The 13,321-nt window shown below is 33.0% G+C and overlaps 1 protein-coding gene across 2 annotated transcripts in view; it reads right to left on the bottom strand.

Annotated features, from left to right (window-relative positions):
* Positions 1-10,353, bottom strand: part of Impg1 (interphotoreceptor matrix proteoglycan 1) — a 140,661-nt gene extending 130,308 nt beyond the window's left edge. For both annotated transcript variants that reach the window (XM_015496940.2, XM_048800042.1), the window contains exon 1: positions 10,046-10,353. In XM_015496940.2, coding sequence (XP_015352426.1) covers positions 10,046-10,112 — 67 coding nt within the window. In that variant the 5' untranslated portion in view covers positions 10,113-10,353. The remainder of the gene's footprint in view (positions 1-10,045) is intronic.
* Positions 10,354-13,321: the final 2,968 nt, after the last annotated feature.

Here is a 13,321-nt window from a genome sequence, read left to right as displayed (position 1 = left end):
GGAGGATGGGAAAGGCAGCGGAGCACAACAGACACTAGTATGGCAATTTGTAAATCAATGGATGTGTAACTGATGTGATTCTGCAATCTATGTATGGGGTGAAGGTGGGAGTTCATAACCCACTTGAATCAAAGTGTCGAATATGATATGTCAAGAAATTTGTAATGTTTTGAACAACCCACAATAAAAAATTAAAAAAGAAAAAAAGAAAAAAAAAAAAAAAGAAAATGAAAAAAATCTGAACAGGTAAGATTGAAGAAGTAAGGAACACAAAATGAACCAGTATCAGTATTACGAAAGGAAAACATTAAAGTTTTTACAAACTTGTATAAATATGAAAAAGATAGAAAGAGAATATGAATAATGTTTTGTCAATACATTTAAAAAATAATGAGAACTAACTGAAGAAGAGACAATGTAACTACATGTTGTGATCACCTTTAAGGAACTGAGTAAAGTTTCCACACACAGTAAAGTCTCACGGTTTAACAGAGACTTCTACCAAATGTTTAAGGAAAAGATAATTCCATTTTTATGAAAAATCTCATCATATTTGACAAAAGAAGAATGAGAAAAATATTCATGATCCAAGCTTTGTTGTGAAAGTAACAATTCTAAATAAATTATCAGCACATGAAATCTAGTGATATATAAGCAATGTAAGAGCAACTTGGATTTATTTCAGGATTGTGGGATTGTTTTAATAACTGAAAACCAATTACAGTAATCTATCAACATTAATGAATTAAAAGAGAAAATCATTTATATAATTAAGATTATATAAAGATGATTTTTTAATATAATCTTAATAGATATAGAAAAACCACAATAAACTTCTGTATCTATTCATGATTAAAAATTCTTAGCAAATTAAAATTGGAAAGGAACTTTTTTACTTGGAAAGAACATTCACAAGAACAAAACAATCATAAAAACTGAAATAAACACATTTAATGGTGAAATATTAAAAATAATCCCTTTGAAATTGGTAATCAGATAAGAATGCCTGTTAGAGTGATAACTACAGTTTCTACTAGGTGGCCTATGAAAGGTGTAAGAAAATATAAGGAAATAAAAGTTTCAAGAGCTGGAAAGAAAATCTACATACTCTTTGCAAATGGTATGACTTTTTAAAGTTAGAAAACCTCAAAATTGCTAGGGAATTTTCAGAATTAATAAGATTTTTTCAGCAAAGTTATTGAATACAAAACCAATATGAAAAAAACCAACCACATTTTTACATAGAAAATGTAATAATACCATTTCTATTATCACAGGTTGTATAAAGTATCCAGAGAGGGATAAGTCTAAGATATGGATTCGATTTATTAAAATAATTGTGCAACTTTATTGAAAGATATTATTACAAGGAGAGATCTTCCATTTTCTGGAATAGAGAAATTAAAAAAACAGGTATTGATTCTCCCCAAAGTGACCTATTCAACACAAGTCCAATCAAATCCCAAGTAGCAGCTTTGGACATTCTACAATGCACACACACTTCAAAACATTATGTTGCACACAGTAAAGCACACAGTTTTATCTTTTAATTTAAAAAATGAGTGAATTTTGACGAAGTGTTTTGTGGAAATTTGCAAGCTAATTTTAGAGTGTAATTTAGGAGAGTTTAGGTCAGATATAGCCTAAATGGTGTCACGGGAGGGTAACAAAGCAGGGAAACATGCTGTACAAGATATTAATATTATTATAAATTTGTAATAATTAAAGCAATCTGGTTTTGGCTCAGGGTAACAAAATGGAATGGATGGGCTGACATATTTATGACAGAAGGGCATGGTAGAGAAGAACTATCCAGGGAATGATACTCAATTGACTGTGTATACTAAAAGTTATTTCTTCACAGCAGACACATAGACACAAACACAAGATTAATTCCAAGGACTTAAATGTAAAGGGCAAACCTATACAACTTATATAAGATAATATGAGGAGTATTTTTTTGTGATTTTTGAAATAGGCAAGGATTTCTTAAGACAAAACAAGCAAACCAAACCAAACTCTGAAGTAAAAAATCCCTGTCCATGAAAGAATACTAGTAACAAAATAAGAAGATAAACTACATCTGGAAAGCAGTATGGAATGGAGGTTCCTTAGAAAACTTGGAATGAAACCACAATTTGCCCCACCTATCCCACTCCTTGGACTATATACAAAGGACTTAAAATTAGCATACTATAGTAAACCAGCCATATCAATGTTTATAACATCTCAATTCACAATAAGATAAACTGTGAAAGCAACCTAGATGCCCTTCAATAGATGAATGGATAAAGAAATTGTGGTATATATACACAATGGAATGTTACTCAGCATTAAAAGAGAATAAAATTATGGCATTTGCAGGTAAATGGATGGAGTTGGAGAATATCATGCTGGTAAGTAAGCCAATCCCCAAAAAACAAATGCCGAATGTTCTCTCTGATAAGTGGATGCTGATATATAGTGGGGAGGGAAGGCATGAGAAAAATGGAGGATCTTTGATTGGGAAAAGGGAATGGAGGGTGGGGATGGTGCATGGGGGCAGGAAAGATGGGAATGAGATGGACATCATTACCCTAGGTACATTTATGACTGCACATATGGTGTGACACTACATTGTGCACAACCATAGAAACATAAAGTTGTGCTGCAATTGTATACAATGAATCAAAGTGCATTCTGCTGTCATATATACCTAATTAAAATAAATAAATAAATTTATAAAGAAGATAAGCTACAGACTGGAAATGATATTTGAAAGACATGTAGCTGCAAAATATTTTTTAAAAATGCCTCTAAATCAATAAGAAAAGAAAGACATCCTAAACATTCTAGTAAAAAGTGGACTAAACACTTGCTTCTGTATTTTCTAGGAGAGGAAACATAATGGACCCAAAATATATGAAAATGCATTTAACCTCATTCGTTTAATTTATTTTACATCAATTTATAATGTAATAATATATTTAATTAGTAAATGCGCAATATTAATTAAAAACCTCAATGAGATAACATTTATAATATTTCATCCTCTAATATTATTTATCATAAAATAATATAATTTATTTATTAAAAAATAAAGTTAAGCAACACCAAGTATAGGTGAGGATTTGAAACAAATTGTTCTCCAAGTTCTTTCATATGGTTGAAAATATCAAGATTTCTATACTTTTTATGAATGAATAGTATCTCATTGTGTGTATATAACAAATTTTCTTCATTGATTCAACATTGAGGGACTCTTAGTTTGTTTCTATCTCGGCTATTGAATAGTGTTACAAAAAACATGGGAGTGTAGATATCACTTTGACATATTGGTTTTAGTTCCCTTAAATGTATACTCAATAGTAGAATTTATTCTGAAGGTGTTGGGGAGGCTTTTGATGTTCTTTTCTTTCCTTTTCTTTTTTTAAGCAGAAGTTGGTATATAGATAGCAAAGCTATGTGATATATTTATTTTAAAAAATCAGATTAAAACAAATCCCCTGGTGGTTCATAAAATGATGACCCACATATAGTATCTTTCCAGAAGGGTACTAATGTTTCTTCTTATTAAGAATAATATTATCCTGAATCATCTGGATAATTTTAGTAATTATTCCATCTTGGATTCCATCCTAGATCAATGAGATTAGAATCATCAAAGCTAGAACCTCAGCACTGGTGTTTTAATGAATGTCAAAATGGTTACATGAAACCTTTTAGTCTGGGAAATAAAGTCAACAGAAAAAGAGACTGGCAGGGGAAGGTCTAATGGGAATTGGTGGTGAGTGTAGTTAATATCATAAGTAGATAGAAATAACATTAGCAAAGACATGAAATTAATTTTCTCTGAAATACAAGAGAATGAGAAGAGTTTGGATAGATTCAGAGAAACTTTGAAGTAGAAAGGACAAGGGGAAGGAAGTCAAGTGACTCAGTCTTCTCAGTACATAGGAGGAGGTGATAGGACAATGGCAGTAGTGGTAGTCATCATATCCATTTTAAGAGTCAGCACGTTTTGAACTTTGTTGTACCAGATGCCTCACTAAAAGCTTTAGCTCTTTTGAGGCATTCACTGCTATTATTATTCCTATTTTATAGATGAGGAAACCATAAGAATGAGTGATGTACGAGGTTGAACAATTTGCCCAAATCACAGAGTGAGTGACAGAGTGTTCCAGGCAGAAGGTAGTTCTGTACAAGCCTGAGAGCTTTTGCTCTGAACTCTGCTGTTAATCACTGCTTCTGTGAAAGAGTGAAATCAGGTGGTAGACTCAGGTGAGAGGGAAGGTTTGGGAATCTCTTTAGGGGACTAAGTCAAGGAATCCAATGATGATGGAATTGCATATAGGACTCAGATAAGGTAATAGTGCATTGATTTTCTTCATGCAAGCACTCTATTTGGCACTCTAAAAATAGTTGGCAGCTCGGATCATAGAAAAAGTGAAAGGTAAGTTTTCCCAAGTAGAATTAACGAAATAGAAGGGAGAGGTCAAGGAGTAAGGTTCCTATCATACAAACAGAAAAGACCCCTGAGAATTGCACATGAGCTCATAATAGGTTCTAGGGTTAATGTGCAGCACACTGAGACCAGGATGGGCTGAAGAACTGGAGCAACTGCCTGAGGGATTGGATTATTCTGATGAGAATAGGATTAGATATAATAGAAGGAAGAAAGAGAAATCATTAAAAAGGAGTGTTTCAGAATTTGATATCTCCAGAGGCCAAACATGTTGTGAACTTCAGGTGAAATTTTAGTGTTTAGATGAGGATGTTCTTATTTTTTTGTTTTAGAAGTTTTTCCCACTGTTTCATAAAACATTCATTAGGCAAGTTACGGCCTGGAAATATGTGACACAATCTTAAGTAAATTACCACTAAACTGAGATTTTAATGATGGGCATTAAAAAACAAAACAAAACACCATGATTTGTGGAGTTCAAAATATCACATCTTTTTTCCTAATGAAGAGTAGAAGTCCTAAGACAGGTACTTCCATTTCCAAGGTAGAGCTGAAGGACATGACCAGGTATTCTGAGATATTCATGAAAAACAGATGTTAGAAATGGCCCCAAACTAACCATCATCTGGTGGTAGCAGAGGAAAGTTGGTTTTTTAAATAATAGGGAGGCTGAGGCAGGTGGATTGCAAGTTCAAAGCCAGTCTCAGCAACTTAGTGAACTAGGCCCTAAGTAACTCAGCGAGACCTGTCTCTAAATAAAATATAAAAAAGGGCTTGGGATGTGGCTCAGTGGTTAAACACCCCCGGGTTCAATTCCAAGTACCAAAAAAAAGTACTAAAATCATATTTCTTTCATTCGTAATATTATATTGGACTGATGTTAGACTAAGTAGACACAAGATAGAACCGGACACTGCTCAGTCCTCAGCTTTGGTTTTATCTCTCCTACCTTAAACAATACTTACCACTTTCTGCCTTATAAATGAGTGCTCATTTCCCAGATTAATAAAATTAGCTTGTGTATATATGTCAGTAATCAAAGAGAAACGTATTAAAGCAAATGGTTACTAACATTAACATGATTGCTGTGTACAAAACATTTTGATGAGGTCTGAACTGATCCGAGTACTATGGGTTAATAATAGTGCCATTGTGTTTCACAGTTCACCTTAATTAAATATGACTTTTGTTTATTTATTAATGCAGTAAAAATCTAAGATGGAAAAATTAGCCCTATACATGTTATTTTCTGAATAGAGTTAGTCTTTCTGAAGCAAAAACTTTTTCGTTAATTTTGAGGTTCTGACATATCTTTGCAAAATTCCTTTTGGTTTAGCTTTCTTTAACTTTTCTCCTGGGGGCTATTATGAAAATAGATACCAGCTGTGGTGAAAATCCTTAAGATGACTGAATAAAGAAAACTACGTTGGCATGAATTAAGATGGCTTTACAAAAGCACACAGAAAGACACCATTTCCTTGGGAATAACTGAATGTAAATGGGAACCTATTTATCTACTTAATACAATCACATGCTTAGAAGCAGCATTGCTGTTCTACAGCTTTTCGTATTCTTCCTACATTCACTGTGGCTGGAAGAGAGGCACAGCAGTGGGAGAACATTCTCAATAAATAATTATAGTGGTGCATGCTGCAGTTCCGAGCTTGACAGCAGCATTTCCATATTTGAATTCTCATTACCATGGCTATGCCACTCAACCTCATCAACTCATTGTAAGATGAGCTTTGGCATGCAGTTTGCCTTGGACCCAGAGCAAAGAGCACACCCTCCTCCTTTATTAAAATGGTTCCATCTGACTTGGTGCTCTTGTTTTGTGGGGCTGGAATCCTAGTCTTGGATGAAAAGATCTCAGACAGTGAGCTTAGGCTCCATGGTTGTTGAAAACTCTCCTTTGGGATGTTGAAACTCACATTTTGGTAAGAACTCACATTTCTTCCTTTCAAAATTCTGCTTTCTGTGATTCTAAAGCCTGTATGACTGTAGAACTGTCTTTCCGACCCTTAAGCAAAAAGTGGTAGTGTGGATAGAGACCTCAGGGATAAGGTAGTCTGATATTTCACAGTGCAGTAATGAGGTCAGCATTTTACTATGGTCATTAAAAAAAAAAATATATATATATATATATATAAATTATAATATAAACCTAGACACTATTGTAAAAAACAAACTTTGTTGTCTCAGGTGGATTATTTGAAAATAGCATAACAACTGTGAAAACGATTGTGGCACCAATGTACATAGGATTTGAGTTTCTAAAGATAATTAGCATGCAAATCCAGTTGATCGTTAAGGTGGTTGCACCCTCATGATTGACAGAAATGGCCAAGAAAGCAGTAGGTCACATCAGCCCTGTCTAATTAGCTTACACATACAATAGTCCTCTAATGTGATCAGTGGTACACGCACATGGGCCAAAAGGCAGCCACTATATAATTGAATAGTTTCAGGTGTATTGCCACAGTTTGTTCAGCATCCTTAATTTACTTGGCTTCAATTTTAAGAACATCTTTTCAGATATAATTGAGCAAAACAATCTGCCTTGGAACTTTTGAATTTTACTGTCCTGAGACTGTAGCTCAGACAAATTAGGTACAGGAGCTGCACAGTTAATGCTACTGCCGTTGGGCAGCTATCTCAGGTATACAAATGAAGCCATGTTCTTTGTTAATGGAGCAACAATGAGAGAAAATACCTTCCTGGACAATTTTATGAAATGAGAGCATTTCCCAATAGAACAGGATTAGTAAGAAGTGGAATATCTTCAAATGCAAATTTCTTGACATTCCCAGCCACTAAAATAATTATCCAACTTGGATGAACTAATAATAACTTTGTTAAAGGTTTCATTTGGTATAGCCAAATGTAATGCAAAAGGCACACACTAAGATAAACACCATTTCCATTTTTAGGACTTGCTAACAGTGGGTTTTCTCTTTTCTCTTTCTCCCACACATTGAATGTCACAAGAAATGAAATGAAATTATTTATATGAAAAAGAAACGTAAGAGCACAAAGCAGTGCCACATATATCACATGGAACTGGCATCCTTGTTATTTGTCCAAAATACAGGAGACTTGGTGTTGATGAAGTGAAATAGTGTTTTGAAAATTTGAAGTATCTTTTTTGATGCTGAAACAATTTTATTTAATGAATATTTTGAAATCAAATCCATTCCACCTATGGAAAAACTACATTCAGAATCTCCAAAGAAAACTGGCAAGTTTTTAAATCTCTTTTGTTTTTTGTGTCTAGCACAGTATTGGGTACATGGTAAGCATTCTTGAATCAAACTGGGAAAAATCACTGAAGGATGTTAGAAAACTTTTAGAAGCAATTTATCAATATGAATAAATGCCACAAAACTGTTTATATTGTTTTGATCTAATAATTTTATTTTAGTGAACTTATGTTAAGTTTTGATTACTGATATATATACCCAAAGCTATTTATTGTAATATTATTCATAAAAACAGAATAATTAGAAATAATTAGTTCTCTTTTGTTAAATATTTGGATAGAACAAATCTTGATATATCTATAGAAGGGAACAGTAGGCAGCCAATCAAATGATGTTTGTCAAAGCTAGAAAGCAATGTAGAAATTCATATAATCTAATAAAACTGTAAAAACCTGATATAAAATTGTGTGTGTGATAGAGCAACAATCATGTAGAAAAGAAGCATACCTAGAAAAGAAACTGAGGAAACGCTGAGGTCCCCGTGTAGATTATGTTTGGATGGAAATACTATGGGTGATTTAGAAAATATCTCTTTGATTTTTCAAATCTGTAATTTTTAAAAAAGAAACAATTGAGTTTATCTAAATACTCAATTATTATGCTTAGCACCTAGTTGTATTGAATTGAACCCTCATTTTTCTCCCCCAAACTATTTCCTATGTAAATATAATCATGATGTTTAATTAGTCACAAATAAGAAACCAGTATGCCTGAAGTACATAAACTCTGATTAAAGTAGACCTCACTAATTGAAATTAACAGATATTCACGATCTTAGATGCTTGTGTAATAAAAAGTCCAAAACTAATAACATGTTAGCACTTTTTATTATGCAATTAGAGCACATTTTTGATAGAAGTTGGCATAAAACAAATTGTAATTTTTTGATGAGTTTTTAAAATTTAAATTGTTATATGTGAAATTATGCTATTTGTAATTATGTATAATGGCCAATATATATGAAAATAGAAAAAAAATTAGTTAATATAATTAAACAAACATATAAAAAATTGCAAATCTTATTTGCCTGGTCAAGTTCATCAAACAGACAAATTGGTTTGCTTCATTAGTTTAATCTTAGGATACTGAAATATAGTCATTTGTTTTTAATCAAAATGTTTTCATAAATATTATAGAGGGGCTAGGGTTATAGTTCAGTGGTAGAGAGCCTGCCGAGCACATGTGAGGCACTAGGTTCAATACTCAGCACCACTTATAAATAAATAAATAAATAAATGAAGTTATTGTGTCCATCTAAAATTAAAAATGTATTAAAACAACAACAACAACAACAACAACAAAAACCCATTATATATAATTGATAATTGAAAAGAAAGGTAAATAAACTTTTGCTTCATCCCCTATCATTTATATGTAACAGAACATGAAGGAAATTTAATATGATCTTTTCCAGAAAAAATTTTCTCCCTCCAATGCAGATTAAGAGAAATTAAGTATAAAATAAGTATAAAATTAAGTATAAAATAACTGATAGAATCACAGTTATTTTTGACTTAATTTGCAATACATATTTAAAAATTTTTTTTCCATAGACATTTTAAAACCACTACTGTAATCAAAATGTTCATTGAGTGTTTTAATGTTATCCTTAAAAAAGAACCTAACATTGATTTCAAGCAGCTTAAAAAGATTATGTTGTAATGATAAGGGTTATTTTTTAAAAAATCAAGACTTTGACATGTTTTTTAAAAAATAAAACACATTATTTTTCTTATAAGCCTGTTTTGTGCCTTGGTTTCATTTCAAATTCAGTTAAAGCTTCACCACAAGAAGTTGTCTAGTTCTCTTCATATAACCTCAAAAACAACCAAGTTTCTAGGATTGCCATTATGAACACTGAAGATGAAACACACTTGGCTATTTTCTAAGGGGAAACAATTCATGATTTAATTGAGAGAAGTTAGGAAATGCATTTTGGTCTGATCATAAATGTCTTATAATTAATTTCAATTTTAGGTTTTGTATGTTGAGTTTAGGTGGATAAATGGGATTGATTTCACGGACCTATTAATGTTATTGATATTAATGATATGAATTTGCATTTTTTTATAATGGCAAAAAGGATGCATTAATCTCTCCTATTTTGTTAACACAAATCACATTTAAGATTGTGTAATAAACATTAAATCATCATTATCTATCCTTTCTAATAATCAATCAATCAACTAACCAACTAGTTAATCAATTATTATTCAGAACCTGCCTTCTATTCACCCTCTAAAATTTAGTAGTAACTTTGTTGTTTCTGAATATTCGCTTCTATAAATAGATTTTATAGATAAACAATTTTAAAAAGAAAAAAAATGTTTAAATAACTTACCTTTGTTTCCTTGAACTTGGAGAAAAATCCAAACAACAAAAATAGCCCTTTTAGTTTCCAAATACATTCTGGCTTTTGTGTATTGGTAATTCTGAAAATTACAGAACACCCCCAAATTTCATTAAAAGAAATAAAATGACAGAAGGATGAAAAAAAATAATTAAATGTTGGTGCCAGCTGAGTGAAAATAACCTTTTTGATTTATCTTTATGAGGGTGCTAATTTATGAAGAACATGCAGCAGTGTTTCTGGAATAATCCGCTGATCTTCCACTCAGGTGTAATCTCTGCTTATGAGCCAGCTGGAGGAAACTTTATCTCATTAACCTTTTGGAGGAGCATCTGTCAGCCCAGCTCTAGCATTTTAAACAAGTGTCCACAGGCAGACTTTTTTTTTTTTCCTAGTCACAGTGACACAGAGAGCTAGGAAAGTCCCTCCAAATATAGAAGAAGGCTAGCAGTTGGGGTCAGATGTTTTCCAAAATGACATGTCCAAGAATCATTCATAGAAGGAGCTTAATTGCTATCCCTGGAAGTATATGTTTATTCAATGTGTTATTATCTACAGATAGCAGAGCTGCTACCATCCTATGTTCTGCTTTGTAAATCACTTTCTATCTGGTATTACATACAGATGTTTTTTTTTGGTTAAATTCTGGTTTCATTTTTAAAATCTGTTCATGCACAGAGTTCAAGGAGTCCAATGTTTTTTAAATCATGAAAAATATGCCTGCCTTCTCTTCATTTCTCCATTCAAAGGAATTATTTTTAACTCTTTAAGCTAATTCTTCTAATCTTCTGATTTGTACTTCTAAACAGTACACTACTATTACTATTTTGGGGATATTCACTTTTAGGTATTATTAGATAAGGGAATTGAGAATATTTTCTGCCACAGTCTGGCTGGGCACAAATGCCGCAGTCTGGCTGGGCACACAATCACGAGCCACCACACAGCTTGTAGATTCAAACAGCAACTCTTTATTCCCGAACTCACACCAGCCGTCTACAAACACGTTCTGGGGAAATCCACGTTCTCTGCCCAAATCCACGTTCTCTCCCAAATTCACCTCCACTGAGAACTCAAGGGGAACTCAGGCAGCAGGATACGCCCTATTCCCAGCAGGAATAATCTTAAACCTGGAACGCCCTAAACCCGATTATCCTAAACCGGGAACACCCTAATCCGCCCTGGTCCTTGAGCAAGGTCACCTACATTCAATGTCACTGCAACATGGGGTACACTGGCAAGGAAATTGTCATACCTACTTGGCTAATGGCTCCCAGCAATTTTCCTTATACACGCCCTTTTTACTCAGCATAAGGACTCAATTGTCACATCATCCTTTCATCTTTCTCCCTCACTAACACTGTATTTTCACTTTATTGAATATTCAGTTTTGCATTATCATGACTGCATGCATGTTAGATATACCTGAACCATAAAGCATACTGCAATTACTAGTATGTATTGAGCTCTTGTGTTGTGGACAGACACTGTTTTTAGAGATTTCTATAGATTATCCATATATGTATCAATACAACATACAAGGTAAATGCTACTATTATCTCTGTTTTACATTTGAGGAAAATTAGGTGTATGTGACAGAGTCAGGGGTTGAACTCAAAAGAGTTTGGTTCAAGAGCCTACACTTAAAATTTTTTTAGTTGACATATAGTAATTGAATATTTTCTGGGGTACAGTGTTGGTATTTCAACACAAGTGTATGATATATAATGATCAGATCAGAATAGCTGGCATATTAATCACCTCAAAAATTATAAATTCTTTATGAGGGAACATTCAAAATCCTCTCTACTAGTTATTTTGAAATACACAATTAATTATTATCAACCATGGTCAACCTACCGTGTTATAAGATATTAGAAGTTATTCCTCCTGTCCATTTGCACTTCTGACTCTATTAACCATCCTTTCCCAGCACCTTTTCCTATCCCTGCCTCTTCTCAGCCTCTGGTAGCCACTATTCTACTCTGTATTTCTAAAAGATCTATTTTTGTAAGCTTCTACATACAAGTGATAACATGTAGTAATTGTCTTTCTGTGCCTGATTTGTTTCACTTAATGTAATGTCTTCCAGGCCATCCATATTGCTGTAAATGACAAGATTTCATCCTTTTATGAGGAATTTATACTATTTTTAAAAAATGTATTCTTTATTTTGATTAGGTATATATGTCAGCAGAATACATTTTGATTCAGTGTACACAATCACAGCACAACATTTTTCATTTCTCTGTACACGATGTAGCATCGCACCATATGTGCAGTCATACATGAACCTAGGGTAATAATGTCCATCTCATTCCACCATCTTTCCTGCCCCCATGCCTCCTCCCCTGAATTTATACTCTTAATCTGCCCCTGATGCCTTTTGCAATTTTCCCATATTAAAATTTTTTTCTTCATTTTCTAAATGAAAAACATTAAATTATTCCCACATATTATCTTACATGTGTAAATTTTCTCTTCATGTAGTTAAACACTGCAGATTGCCTTTCCTGGGGCTTTTTAACCCCCTCCTTTATGTATTGTTTAATTTCTTGTCATGGTTCTCAGCAGTCATCTGAGGAACTGCACTTCACAGTTATCCTGGGGCTTTTCCCACCTCTCTCTCGTGTTATTGAATCCTGCATGTTCTGTACTCTGTGTTGTCTTCTTTCTTAATCTCTTCTTTTAGCAGAGCACATGCTCTGGTGGATTACTGAAAATTCGTGGTAGATAAATTTGAACTTTCTTGTTTGAAAATGGTTTCCATCTACCCTTGTACTTGATTGATAGTTTCACTAGATAGAGAATTCTACGTTGGAAAGAGCATTCACTTTGAACACTGAAGATATTTATTATAGAAATTCCAGAATTTTCTTACTATTGTTTCCTTTCTCATTGTTTGTTGTGGCTTCACACTTAAAAAAATTTTCCTTTAATATTGTTTTCTTGGGGTATCCATAAGTAGCAGAGGGTAATGGATGTTTGGCTCTCATCTTTAAATTCAGATTATTTGGTAATGTTTAAAGAAAATTATTATCAAATTGGACTAGAATCATACATACAACAGTGGGTCTGAAAATGAGCAATGCATTACATGGAAGATAAATCTGTATTTAGATAACCATATCTAGGAAAATGATAATAAGAGTGCAATAAAACAGATGCATGCTTATATGTAAACATTTCTAATATGTATTTGAACAGGCTGGAAAGGCGGCAGGAGCTAGTGAAATGCTTCTCTTTTGGTTTGCTGTATAACCTTGT

The sequence above is a fragment of the Marmota marmota genome, unplaced genomic scaffold (assembly GCF_001458135.2).
Source record: "Marmota marmota marmota unplaced genomic scaffold, marMar, whole genome shotgun sequence".
Taxonomy (NCBI): Eukaryota; Metazoa; Chordata; class Mammalia; order Rodentia; family Sciuridae; genus Marmota; species Marmota marmota.
The sequence above is the reverse complement of the archived record's forward strand: the minus strand, read 5'-3'. Positions and strand labels throughout refer to the sequence as shown.